The 15,347-nt window shown below is 44.4% G+C and overlaps 1 protein-coding gene across 1 annotated transcript in view; it reads left to right on the top strand.

Moving 5' to 3' along the window:
• Positions 1 to 12,205, top strand: part of LOC311228187 (disheveled-associated activator of morphogenesis 1-like) — a gene marked incomplete at its 3' end in the record, with an annotated part of 141,237 nt that extends 129,032 nt beyond the window's left edge. Inside the window, exon 4 of the mRNA XM_084314099.1 lies at positions 12,041 to 12,205. Coding sequence (XP_084170225.1) covers positions 12,041 to 12,205 — 165 coding nt within the window. The remainder of the gene's footprint in view (positions 1 to 12,040) is intronic.
• Between the last annotated feature and the right edge of the window lie 3,142 nt (positions 12,206 to 15,347).

The raw sequence follows: 15,347 nt of genomic DNA, 5'->3' as shown, positions 1-15,347 counted from the left end.
CACGTCTACTATAACACACACACACACACGTCTACTATAACACACACACACACACGTCTACTGTAACACACACACACACACACACGTCTACTATAACACACACACACACACACACACACACACACGTCTACTGTAACACACACACACACACACACGTCTACTATAACACACACACACACACACACGTCTACTATAACACACACACACACACACGTCTACTATAACACACACACACACACACGTCTACTATAACACACACACACACACACACACACACACACACACGTCTACTGTAACACACACACACACACACACGTCTACTGTAACACACACACACACACGTGTACTGTAACACACACACACACACGTCTACTATAACACACACACACACACACACGTCTACTATAACACACACACACACACACGTCTACTATAACACACACACACACACACACGTCTACTATAACACACACACACACACGTCTACTATAACACACACACACACGTCTACTATAACACACACACACACACGTCTACTATAACACACACACACACACACACACACGTCTACTATAACACACACACACACACGTCTACTATAACACACACACACACACGTCTACTATAACACACACACACACACGTCTACTATAACACACACACACACGTCTACTATAACACACACACACACACGTCTACTATAACACACACACACACACACACGTCTACTATAACACACACACACACACGTCTACTATAACACACACACACACACGTCTACTATAACACACACACACACACGTCTACTATAACACACACACACACACACACACACGTCTACTATAACACACACACACACACGTCTACTATAACACACACACACACACGTCTACTATAACACACACACACACACGTCTACTATAACACACACACACACACACGTCTACTATAACACACACACACACACGTCTACTATAACACACACACACACACACGTCTACTATAACACACACACACACACACGTCTACTATAACACACACACACACACGTCTACTATAACACACACACACACACACGTCTACTATAACACACACACACACACACGTCTACTATAACACACACACACACACGTCTACTATAACACACACACACACACGTCTACTATAACACACACACACACACACGTCTACTATAACACACACACACACACACGTCTACTATAACACACACACACACACGTCTACTATAACACACACACACACACGTCTACTATAACACACACACACACACGTCTACTATAACACACACACACACACACGTCTACTATAACACACACACACACACGTCTACTATAACACACACACACACACGTCTACTATAACACACACACACACACACGTCTACTATAACACACACACACACACGTCTACTATAACACACACACACACACACACGTCTACTATAACACACACACACACACGTCTACTATAACACACACACACACACACGTCTACTATAACACACACACACACGTATACTATAACACACACACACACACGTCTACTATAACACACACACACACACGTATACTATAACACACACACACACACACACGTCTACTATAACACACACACACACACGTCTACTGTAACACACACACACGTCTACTATAACACACACACACACACACGTCTACTGTAACACACACACACACACACGTCTACTATAACACACACACACACACGTCTACTATAACACACACACACCACACACGTCTACTATACACACACACACACACGTCTACTATAACACACACACACACGTCTACTATAACACACACACACACGTCTACTATAACACACACACACACACGTCTACTATAACACACACCACACACACGTCTACTATAACACACACACACACCAGTCTACTATAACACACACACACACACGTCTACTATAACACACACACACACACGTCTACTATAACACACACACACACACACACGTCTACTATAACACACACACACACACGTCTACTATAACACACACACACACACGTCTACTATAAAACACACACACACACACGTCTACTATAACACACACACACACACACGTCTACTATAACACACACACACACACGTCTACTATAACACACACACACACACGTCTACTATAACACACACACACACACACACGTCTACTATAACACACACACACACACGTCTACTATAACACACACACACACACGTCTACTATAAACACACACACACACACACGTCTACTATAACACACACACACACACACGTCTACTATAACACACACACACACACGTCTACTATAACACACACACACACACACGTCTACTATAACACACACACGCCACACACACACGTCTACTATAACACACACACACACACGTCTACTATAACACCACAAGTCTACTATAACACACACACACACACACACGTCTACTATAACACACACACACACACGTCTACTATAACACACACACACACACACACACACACACGTCTACTATAACACACACACACACACACGTCTACTATAACACACACACACACACACGTCTACTATAAAACACACACACACACGTCTACTATAACACACACACGTCTACTATAACACACACACACACACACGTCTACTATAACACACACACACACACGTCTACTATAACACACACACACACACACGTCTACTATAACACACACACACACACGTCTACTATAACACACACACACACACGTATACTATAACACACACACACACACGTATACTATAACACACACACACACACACACGTATACTATAACACACACACACACACGTCTACTGTAACACACACACACACACGTCTACTATAACACACACACACACACACGTCTACTGTAACACACACACACACACGTCTACTATAACACACACACACACGTCTACTATAACACACACACACACACACACGTCTACTATAACACACACACAACACACGTCTACTGTAACACACACACGTCTACTATAACACACACACACACACGTCTACTATAACACACACACACACACGACTGTAACACACACACACACACACGTCTACTATAACACACACACACACACACACACACACACACGTCTACTGTAACACACACACACACACACGTCTACTATAACACACACACACACACACACGTCTACTATAACACACACACACACACGTCTACTATAACACACACACACACACACGTCTACTATAACACACACACACACACACACACACACACGTCTACTGTAACACACACACACACACACACGTCCGAAAACACACACACACACACGTATACTATAACACACACACACACACGTCTACTATAACACACACACACACACACGTCTACTATACACACACACAACACACGTCTACTATACCACACACACTTCTACTATACACACACACACACACACGTCTACTATAACACACACAACACACGTCTACATAACACACACACACACACGTCTACTATAACACACACACACACACACGTCTACTATAACACACACACACACACGTCTACTATAACACACACACACACGTCTACTATAACACACACACACACACGTCTACTATAACACACACACACACACGTCTACTATAAACACCACACACACACGTCTACTATAACACACACACACACACGTCTACTATAACACACACACACACACGTCTACTATAACACACACACACACACACGTCTACTATAACACACACACACACACGTCTACTATACACACACACACACACACGTCTACTATAACACACACACACACACGTCTACTATAAACACACACACACACACGTCTACTATAACACACACACACACACGTCTACTATAACACACACACACACACACGTCTACTATAACACACACACACACACACGTCTACTATACACACACACACACACACGTCTACTATAACACACACACACACACGTCTACTATACACACACACACACACACGTCTACTATAACACACACACACACACGTCTACTATAACACACACACACACACACACGTCTACTATAACACACACACACACACACGTCTACTATAACACACACACACACACGTCTACTATAACACACACACACACACACACGTCTACTATAACACACACACACACACGTCTACTATAACACACACACACACACACGTCTACTATAACACACACACACACACGTCTACTATAACACACACACACACACCGCTACTTAACACACCACGTCTACTATAACACACACACACACACCACACACACACCACACGTCTACTATAACACACACACACACACGTCTACTATAACACACACACACACACACGTCTACTATAACACACACACACACACACGTCTACTATAACACACACACACACACGTCTACTGTAACACACACACACACACGTCTACTATAACACACACACACACACACGTCTACTGTAACACACACACACACACACACACGTCTACTATAACACACACACACACACACACGTCTACTATAACACACACACACACACACACGTCTACTATAACACACACACACACACACACACACACGTCTACTGTAACACACACACACACACGTCTACTGTAACACACACACACACACACACGTGTACTGTAACACACACACACACACACACGTCTACTATAACACACACACACACACACACACGTCTACTATAACACACACACACACACACACACACGTCTACTATAACACACACACACACACGTCTACTATAACACACACACACGTCTACTATAACACACACACACACACGTCTACTATAACACACACACACACACACGTCTACTATAACACACACACACACACACACGTCTACTATAAAACACACACACACACACGTCTACTATAACACACACACACACACACACGTCTACTATAACACACACACACACACGTCTACTATAACACACACACACACACGTCTACTATAACACACACACACACACACGTATACTATAACACACACACACGTCTACTATAACACACACACACACACACGTATACTATAACACACACACACACACACACACGTCTACTATAACACACACACACACACGTCTACTATAACACACACACACACACACACACGTATACTATAACACACACACACACACACACGTCTACTATAACACACACACACACGTCTACTATAACACACACACACACGTCTACTATAACACACACACACACACACGTCTACTGTAACACACACACACACACACGTCTACTATAACACACACACACACACGTCTACTATAACACACACACACACACACGTCTACTATAACACACACACACACACGTCTACTGTAACACACACACACACACGTCTACTATAACACACACACACACACACGTCTACTGTAACACACACACACACACGTCTACTATAACACACACACACACACACACGTCTACTATAACACACACACACACACACACGTCTACTATAACACACACACACACACACACACGTCTACTGTAACACACACACACACACGTCTACTGTAACACACACACACACACACGTGTACTGTAACACACACACACACACACACACACGTCTACTATAACACACACACACACACACACACGTCTACTATAACACACACACACACACACACACACGTCTACTATAACACACACACACACACGTCTACTATAACACACACACACGTCTACTATAACACACACACACACACGTCTACTATAACACACACACACACACACGTCTACTATAACACACACACACACACACACGTCTACTATAAAACACACACACACACACGTCTACTATAACACACACACACACACACACGTCTACTATAACACACACACACACACGTCTACTATAACACACACACACACACGTCTACTATAACACACACACACACACACGTATACTATAACACACACACACGTCTACTATAACACACACACACACACACGTATACTATAACACACACACACACACACACACGTCTACTATAACACACACACACACACGTCTACTATAACACGCACACACACACACACACGTATACTATAACACACACACACACACACACGTCTACTATAACACACACACACACACGTCTACTATAACACACACACACACGTCTACTATAACACACACACACACACACGTCTACTATAACACACACACACACACACACGTCTACTATAACACACACACACACACACACGTCTACTATAACACACACACACACACACACACACACACGTCTACTATAACACACACACACACACACGTCTACTATAACACACACACACACACGTCTACTATAACACACACACACACACACGTCTACTATAACACACACACACACACACGTCTACTATAACACACACACACACACGTCTACTATAACACACACACACACACACGTCTACTATAACACACACACACACACGTCTACTGTAACACACACACACACACACACGTCTACTATAACACACACACACACACACACGTCTACTATAACACACACACACACACGTCTACTATAACACACACACACACACACACGTCTACTATAACACACACACACACACGTCTACTATAACACACACACACACACGTCTACTATAACACACACACACACACGTCTACTGTAACACACACACACACACACACGTCTACTATAACACACACACACACACACGTCTACTATAACACACACACACACACACACGTCTACTATAACACACACACACACACGTCTACTATAACACACACACACACACGTCTACTATAACACACACACACACACACACACGTCTACTATAACACACACACACACACACATCTACTATAACACACACACACACACACGTCTACTATAACACACACACACACACGTATACTATAACACACACACACACACACGTCTACTATAACACACACACACACACACACGTCTACTATAACACACACACACACACGTCTACTATAACACACACACACACACACGTCTACTATAACACACACACACACACACGTCTACTATAACACACACACACACACGTCTACTATAACACACACACACACACACACACGTCTACTATAACACACACACACACACGTCTACTATAACACACACACACACACACGTCTACTATAACACACACACACACACACGTCTACTATAACACACACACACACACGTCTACTATAACACACACACACACACACACACGTCTACTGTAACACACACACACACACGTCTACTGTAACACACACACACACACACGTCTACTGTAACACACACACACACACACACACGTCTACTATAACACACACACACACACGTCTACTGTAACACACACACACACACACGTCTACTATAACACACACACACACACACGTCTACTATAACACACACACACACACACACACGTCTACTATAACACACACACACACACACACACACACGTCTACTATAACACACACACACACACACACGTCTACTATAACACACACACACACACGTCTACTATAACACACACACACACACGTCTACTATAACACACACACACACACACACGTCTACTATAACACACACACACACACGTCTACTATAACACACACACACACGTCTACTATAACACACACACACACACACACGTCTACTATAACACACACACACACACGTCTACTATAACACACACACACACGTCTACTGTAACACACACACACACACACGTCTACTATAACACACACACACACGTCTACTATAACACACACACACACACACACACACGTCTACTATAACACACACACACACACGTCTACTATAACACACACACACACACACGTCTACTATAACACACACACACACACACGTCTACTATAACACACACACACACACACGTCTACTATAACACACACACACACACACACACACGTCTACTGTAACACACACACACACGTCTACTATAACACACACACACACACACGTCTACTGTAACACACACACACACACGTGTACTGTAACACACACACACACACACACACACACACACACGTCTACTATAACACACACACACGTCTACTATTTACATTTACATTTACATTTAGTCATTTAGCTGACGCTTTTATCCAAAGCGACTTACAAGTTCTGTGCGACAAGACAGCAAGAAGGGTATAACTCTATCAGCTGAGTAACAATGTTCATCAAAGTGTTGCGTGTTACAGTGTAGGTTAGTTTATTAGGACAAGTGCATGACATTAAGGTTAGTCGGGGTTAGATTTTTTTTTTTTTTTTTTTTTTTTTTATCATTTCAGATAATGGTTGAAGAAGTGAGTCTTTAGTCGACGGCGAAAGATTGGACGGGATTCGGCTGTCCTAACTGGGATGGGTAGTTCATTCCACCATTGTGGGGCAAGGACTGAGAATAGGCGGCTTCTCTTTGATGACCCTCCGGGAGCTTGGATAGGAGTAGATCTGAGGCGGCCAGAAGACGCAGAGCGTAGGGGTCTTGAGGGTGTGTAGTTAGAGACCATTGACCGGAGGTAGGCGGGAGCGGTTCCCTTTGCCGCACGGTATGCTAGGTCGAGGGCCTTGAAGCGGATACGTGCAGCAATGGGGAGCCAGTGCAGGTCCCTAAGAAGTGGGGTGACATGGGCTGACTTCGGTAGGTTTGAGATCAGGCGGGCCGCTGCATTTTGAATGAGTTGAAGAGGCTTGGTGGCAGTGGCCGGGAGGCCAGCTAGCAGTGCGTTGCAGTAGTCGAGGCGGGAGATGACTGTTGATTGGACGAGGAGTTGGGTGGCTTCTTTTGTCAGGAAGGGGCGTATCCTTCTGACGTTGCTCAGGAGGAATCTGCAGGTTCTGGTTGTCGCTGCGATGTGAGCAGAGAAGTTCAACTGGTCGTCGAGGACAACACCACACACACACTATAACACACACACACACACACACACGTCTACTATAACACACACACACGTCTACTATAACACACACACACACACACGTCTACTATAACACACACACACACACACGTCTACTATAACACACACACACACACGTCTACTGTAACACACACACACACACGTCTACTATAACACACACACACACACACGTCTACTATAACACACACACACACACACACGTCTACTATAACACACACACGTCTACTATAACACACACACGTCTACTATAACACACACACACACACGTCTACTATAACACACACACACACACACGTCTACTATAACACACACACACACACGTCTACTATAACACACACACACACACGTCTACTATAACACACACACACACACACGTCTACTATAACACACACACACACCAGGGTTTCCGTTAGAAAAAATTGTTGCCGGTCTCCGTGACCTGCAAGATTTCAATCTACCGGACAAATGAGATTAATTCCGGTCATAGTTTATTGAGTTTTAAAACAATTGATAGGCAGGCTATATAAAGAATGTCATCCTCAAGGCATGTAGATTTATAATATTATTACTTAAAACTAGGCTACTTTTGCGTATACAGTCATTAATTAATATATTCCAAATAAAATAAGTCCCTCGATACTCCGTGCTGCTGCTGACTTGAAATAAAATAGACCGCGTATCTGTGGGCAGTCGGTCCGACACTAAACAGCAGTCTGTTATAATCACATTTTTATGAGCTAACGAATTCCGTTATATTGGACATTTGTATTAATTATATCAAGCGAAGAACTGAGAAAGCAGAGAGACGGCAACATTATCGTGGTTTGCGTGACGACTCTCTCCACCTCGCAACGACTTATTTGCAAAGAGTATGGCGCTGCAGAGAAGCTGATTTAGCTGTTATTGGCTCTTTTCTGGGAACCGCACAGCAGCGCCCCCCACCCAACATTGGCTGAAAATGGCTGAATTGGAGTACTGCTGGAATACTGCATTGTGCTGTTGCCTCTCTGGCTCTGCAGCTTCACATGCACTCGCACACCCAGCACTAAGCTCTCGCTGACGACGTCGTTGTCATTATTAGAAGCAACGAGGAAACAAATGTAATGATCGTTTCGTTCATCGCATAGGCTATTTAATTTTAGCCTATTTTAATACAATTCAAATAATCAAATTGTGCTTAGACTCAGGGAATTATTTTCACCGGACATTAAGACCGGAGATATTAAATATGTCGGACTTAAACAGATTTTGGCGGTCAAATACCGGTAATTACCGGCTAACGGAAACGCTGACACACACACACGTCTACTATAACACACACACACACACACACGTCTACTATAACCAGTGTTGGGACTAACGCGTTACAAAGTAACGCGTTACAGAAACGAAGTTACTTTTTGCCGCAACTAGTACTCTAACGCATTACTTTTGAAATTCAGTAACGCTACTTACGTTACTGAATGGTTTGTTAGTTCGTTACTGCGTTCTTTTTATGTAGATTCATAGCGAGCGTCCTTATTTCGCCTGCGTTTGTTTTGTTTACTGTAGACTGAAAGGCGCTATATAAAACGAAGTATTATTATTATTATTATTTCTTTCCGTAGCCTCATTCTGGTTTCGCACTTCTGATTGGCCACTGACGTTCTGAAAGAAATAGGCGCTCTCTACAGTAAACAACAAGAGGACGCTCGCTATGAATCTACATAATAAGAACGCAGTAATAATAACGAACTAACAAACCATTTAGCAACTACTTGGAGAGATAATTAATATACAACATGGAAACGAGATAAAGAACATGTTTGAAGGGCTGCTGGAGTCAACTGGACTAACGTTACATCTCGACCACCGCAGACTGGTGACGGTGAGTGCAATGTGTTCACTGAAACTCAAGATCAACGGATTTTGACTGTACTTAATCTGCCAGGGAATCTCATAATACTAATCAAACAATATAAATATAGTCCTTTCATGCACAATTGATATCCTAACTATTCTAACGTTGCAATGCTTTGATAACAACGCTGCAAGATGGTTATGAATGAATTAATGAATGGATGAATGAATGAATGAATGAAAACTTTATTTAACAGATTGCAGAATGGGTACAATACAGTACGGCTCAATACATACAATTGTTAAGGGGATGCAGACCTGAGAAAGACGTTTGTCTTGTTTCCATCAGGGTCCCCCATTTTCAATTCATATAGACATTTATGACATACACAACATACATGACATTTATGGCATAGGGACATATAGGTATTTAGTACTGATACATTTGTGACATAAGCGGTATTCAAATATACAGTACTGTTACCCCTAGATCCTGACAGAGTATATACATATGATGGGGAGGGGACTGTACATTAGGAGGGGGTGGGTGGGTGGGAGAGAAATATACATACAGCGGGGAGGGAATATATAATGAAACGCTCTAGACCACATTGCTTAGCAGAGTTCGGTGATGTGAATGGAAACTGTCAAGTTGATCAACCGATTTTGAGTATATGGGGCATGGGACTTGAGCAATTTTTTTTTTTATTTTTTTTTAAATAACTAAATAGTTACTTTTCACAGTAACTCATTACTTTTGGGTGTAAGTAACTAGTACAGTAACGAAGTTACTTTGAAATGAAGTAACTAGTAAAGTAACTGAGTTACTATTTTTCAGTAACTAGCACAACACTGACTATAACACACACACGTCTACTATAACACACACACGTCTACTATAACACACACACACACACGTCTACTATAACACACACACACACACACACGTCTACTATAACACACACACACACACGTCTACTATAACACACACACACACACACGTCTACTATAACACACACACACGTCTACTGTAACACACACTACTGTAACACACACTACTGTAACACACACTACTGTAACACACACTACTGTAACGCACGCCATCCTCTCGCCTCACCGTCCTCCTCACCCGTCCTCTCTCTCTCTCTCTCTCTCTCTGCAGGATGAACTGGACCTCACGGAGAAGCACCGAGAAGCCATGTTCGCCCTGCCTGCGGAGAAGAAGTGGCAGATCTACTGCAGCAAGAAGAAGGTGAGAAGGTCCACCACGTCTAACAAACACAGAGGTCCACCACGTCTAACAAACACACAGGTCCACCACGTCTAACAAACACACAGGTCCACCACGTCTAACAAACACAGAGGTCCACCACGTCTAACAAACACAGAGGTCCACCACGTCTAACAAACACACAGGTCCACCATGTCTAACAAACACAGAGGTCCACCACGTCTAACAAACACACAGGTCCACCACGTCTAACAAACACACAGGTCCACCACGTCTAACAAACACAGAGGTCCACCACGTCTAACAAACACAGAGGTCCACCACGTCTAACAAACACAGAGGTCCACCACGTCTAACAAACACACAGGTCCACCACGTCTAACAAACACACAGGTCCACCACGTCTAACAAACACAGAGGTCCACCACGTCTAACAAACACACAGGTCCACCACGTCTAACAAACACACAGGTCCACCACGTCTAACAAACACAGAGGTCCACCACGTCTAACAAACACAGGTCCACCACGTCTAACAAACACACAGGTCCACCACGTCTAACAAACACACAGGTCCACCACGTCTAACAAACACAGGTCCACCACGTCTAACAAACACAGAGGTCCACCACGTCCAACAAACACACAGGTCCACCACGTCTAACAAACACAGGTCCACCACGTCTAACAAACACAGAGGTCCACCACGTCCAACAAACACACAGGTCCACCACGTCTAACAAACACAGGTCCACCACGTCTAACAAACACAGGTCCACCACGTCTAACAAACACAGGTCCACCACGTCTAACAAACACACAGGTCCACCACGTCCAACAAACACAGAGGTCCACCACGTCTAACAAACACAGAGGTCCACCACGTCTAACAAACACAGAGGTCCACCACGTCTAACAAACACAGGTCCACCACGTCTAACAAACACAGAGGTCCACCACGTCTAACAAACACACAGGTCCACCACGTCTAACAAACACACAGGTCCACCACGTCGAACAAACACAGGTCCACCACGTCTAACAAACACAGGTCCACCACGTCTAACAAACACAGAGGTCCACCACGTCTAACAAACACAGAGGTCCACCACGTCTAACAAACACAGAGGTCCACCACGTCTAACAAACACAGAGGTCCACCACGTCTAACAAACACAGAGGTCCACCACGTCTAACAAACACAGGTCCACCACGTCTAACAAACACAGAGGTCCACCACGTCTAACAAACACAGAGGTCCACCACGTCTAACAAACACAGAGGTCCACCACGTCTAACAAACACACAGGTCCACCACGTCTAACGAACACACAGGTCCACCACGTCTAACAAACACAGGTCCACCACGTCTAACAAACACACAGGTCCACCACGTCTAACAAACACAGAGGTCCACCACGTCTAACAAACACACAGGTCCACCACGTCTAACAAACACACAGGTCCACCACGTCTAACAAACACAGAGGTCCACCACGTCTAACAAACACAGGTCCACCACGTCTAACAAACACACAGGTCCACCACGTCTAACAAACACACAGGTCCACCACGTCTAACAAACACACAGGTCCACCACGTCTAACAAACACAGAGGTCCACCACGTCTAACAAACACAGGTCCACCACGTCTAACAAACACAGAGGTCCACCACGTCTAACAAACACACAGGTCCACCACGTCTAACAAACACAGAGGTCCACCACGTCTAACAAACACACAGGTCCACCACGTCTAACAAACACAGGTCCACCACGTCTAACAAACACAGAGGTCCACCACGTCTAACAAACACAGGTCCACCACGTCTAACAAACACAGAGGTCCACCACGTCTAACAAACACAGAGGTCCACCACGTCTAACAAACACAGGTCCACCACGTCTAACAAACACAGGTCCACCACGTCTAACAAACACAGAGGTCCACCACGTCTAACAAACACAGGTCCACCACGTCTAACAAACACAGAGGTCCACCACGTCTAACAAACACACAGGCTCACCACGTCTAACAAACACACAGGTCCACCACGTCCAACAAACACACAGGTCCACCACGTCTAACAAACACACAGGTCCACCACGTCTAACAAACACACAGGTCCACCACGTCTAACAAACACACAGGTCCACCACGTCTAACAAACACAGAGGTCCACCACGTCTAACAAACAGAGGTCCACCACGTCTAACAAACACAGAGGTCCACCACGTCTAACAAACACAGGTCCACCACGTCTAACAAACACAGGTCCACCACGTCTAACAAACACACAGGTCCACCACGTCTAACAAACAGAGGTCCACCACGTCTAACAAACACAGGTCCACCACGTCTAACAAACACAGGTCCACCACGTCTAACAAACACAGAGGTCCACCACGTCTAACAAACACAGAGGTCCACCACGTCTAACAAACACACAGGTCCACCACGTCTAACAAACACAGAGGTCCACCACGTCTAACAAACACACAGGTCCACCACGTCTAACAAACACAGGTCCACCACGTCTAACAAACACAGAGGTCCACCACGTCTAACAAACACAGGTCCACCACGTCTAACAAACACAGGTCCACCACGTCTAACAAACACAGAGGTCCACCACGTCTAACAAACACACAGGTCCACCACGTCTAACAAACACACAGGTCCACCACGTCTAACAAACACAGAGGTCCACCACGTCTAACAAACACAGAGGTCCACCACGTCTAACAAACACAGGTCCACCACGTCTAACAAACACAGAGGTCCACCACGTCTAACAAACACAGGTCCACCACGTCTAACAAACACAGAGGTCCACCACGTCTAACAAACACACAGGTCCACCACGTCTAACAAACACAGAGGTCCACCACGTCCAACAAACACAGAGGTCCACCACGTCTAACAAACACACAGGTCCACCACGTCTAACAAACACAGAGGTCCACCACGTCTAACAAACACAGGGCCACCACGTCTAACAAACACACAGGTCCACCACGTCTAACAAACACACAGGTCCACCACGTCTAACAAACACAGGTCCACCACGTCTAACAAACACACAGGTCCACCACGTCTAACAAACACAGAGGTCCACCACGTCTAACAAACACACAGGTCCACCACGTCTAACAAACACAGAGGTCCACCACGTCTAACAAACACACAGGTCCACCACGTCTAACAAACACAGAGGTCCACCACGTCCAACAAACA

Source organism: Notolepis coatsorum, assembly GCF_963971535.1.
Source record: "Notolepis coatsorum genome assembly, chromosome: 5".
NCBI classification, from domain to species: domain Eukaryota; kingdom Metazoa; phylum Chordata; class Actinopteri; order Aulopiformes; family Paralepididae; genus Notolepis; species Notolepis coatsorum.
This window is presented reverse-complemented; position numbering and strand designations above follow the sequence as displayed.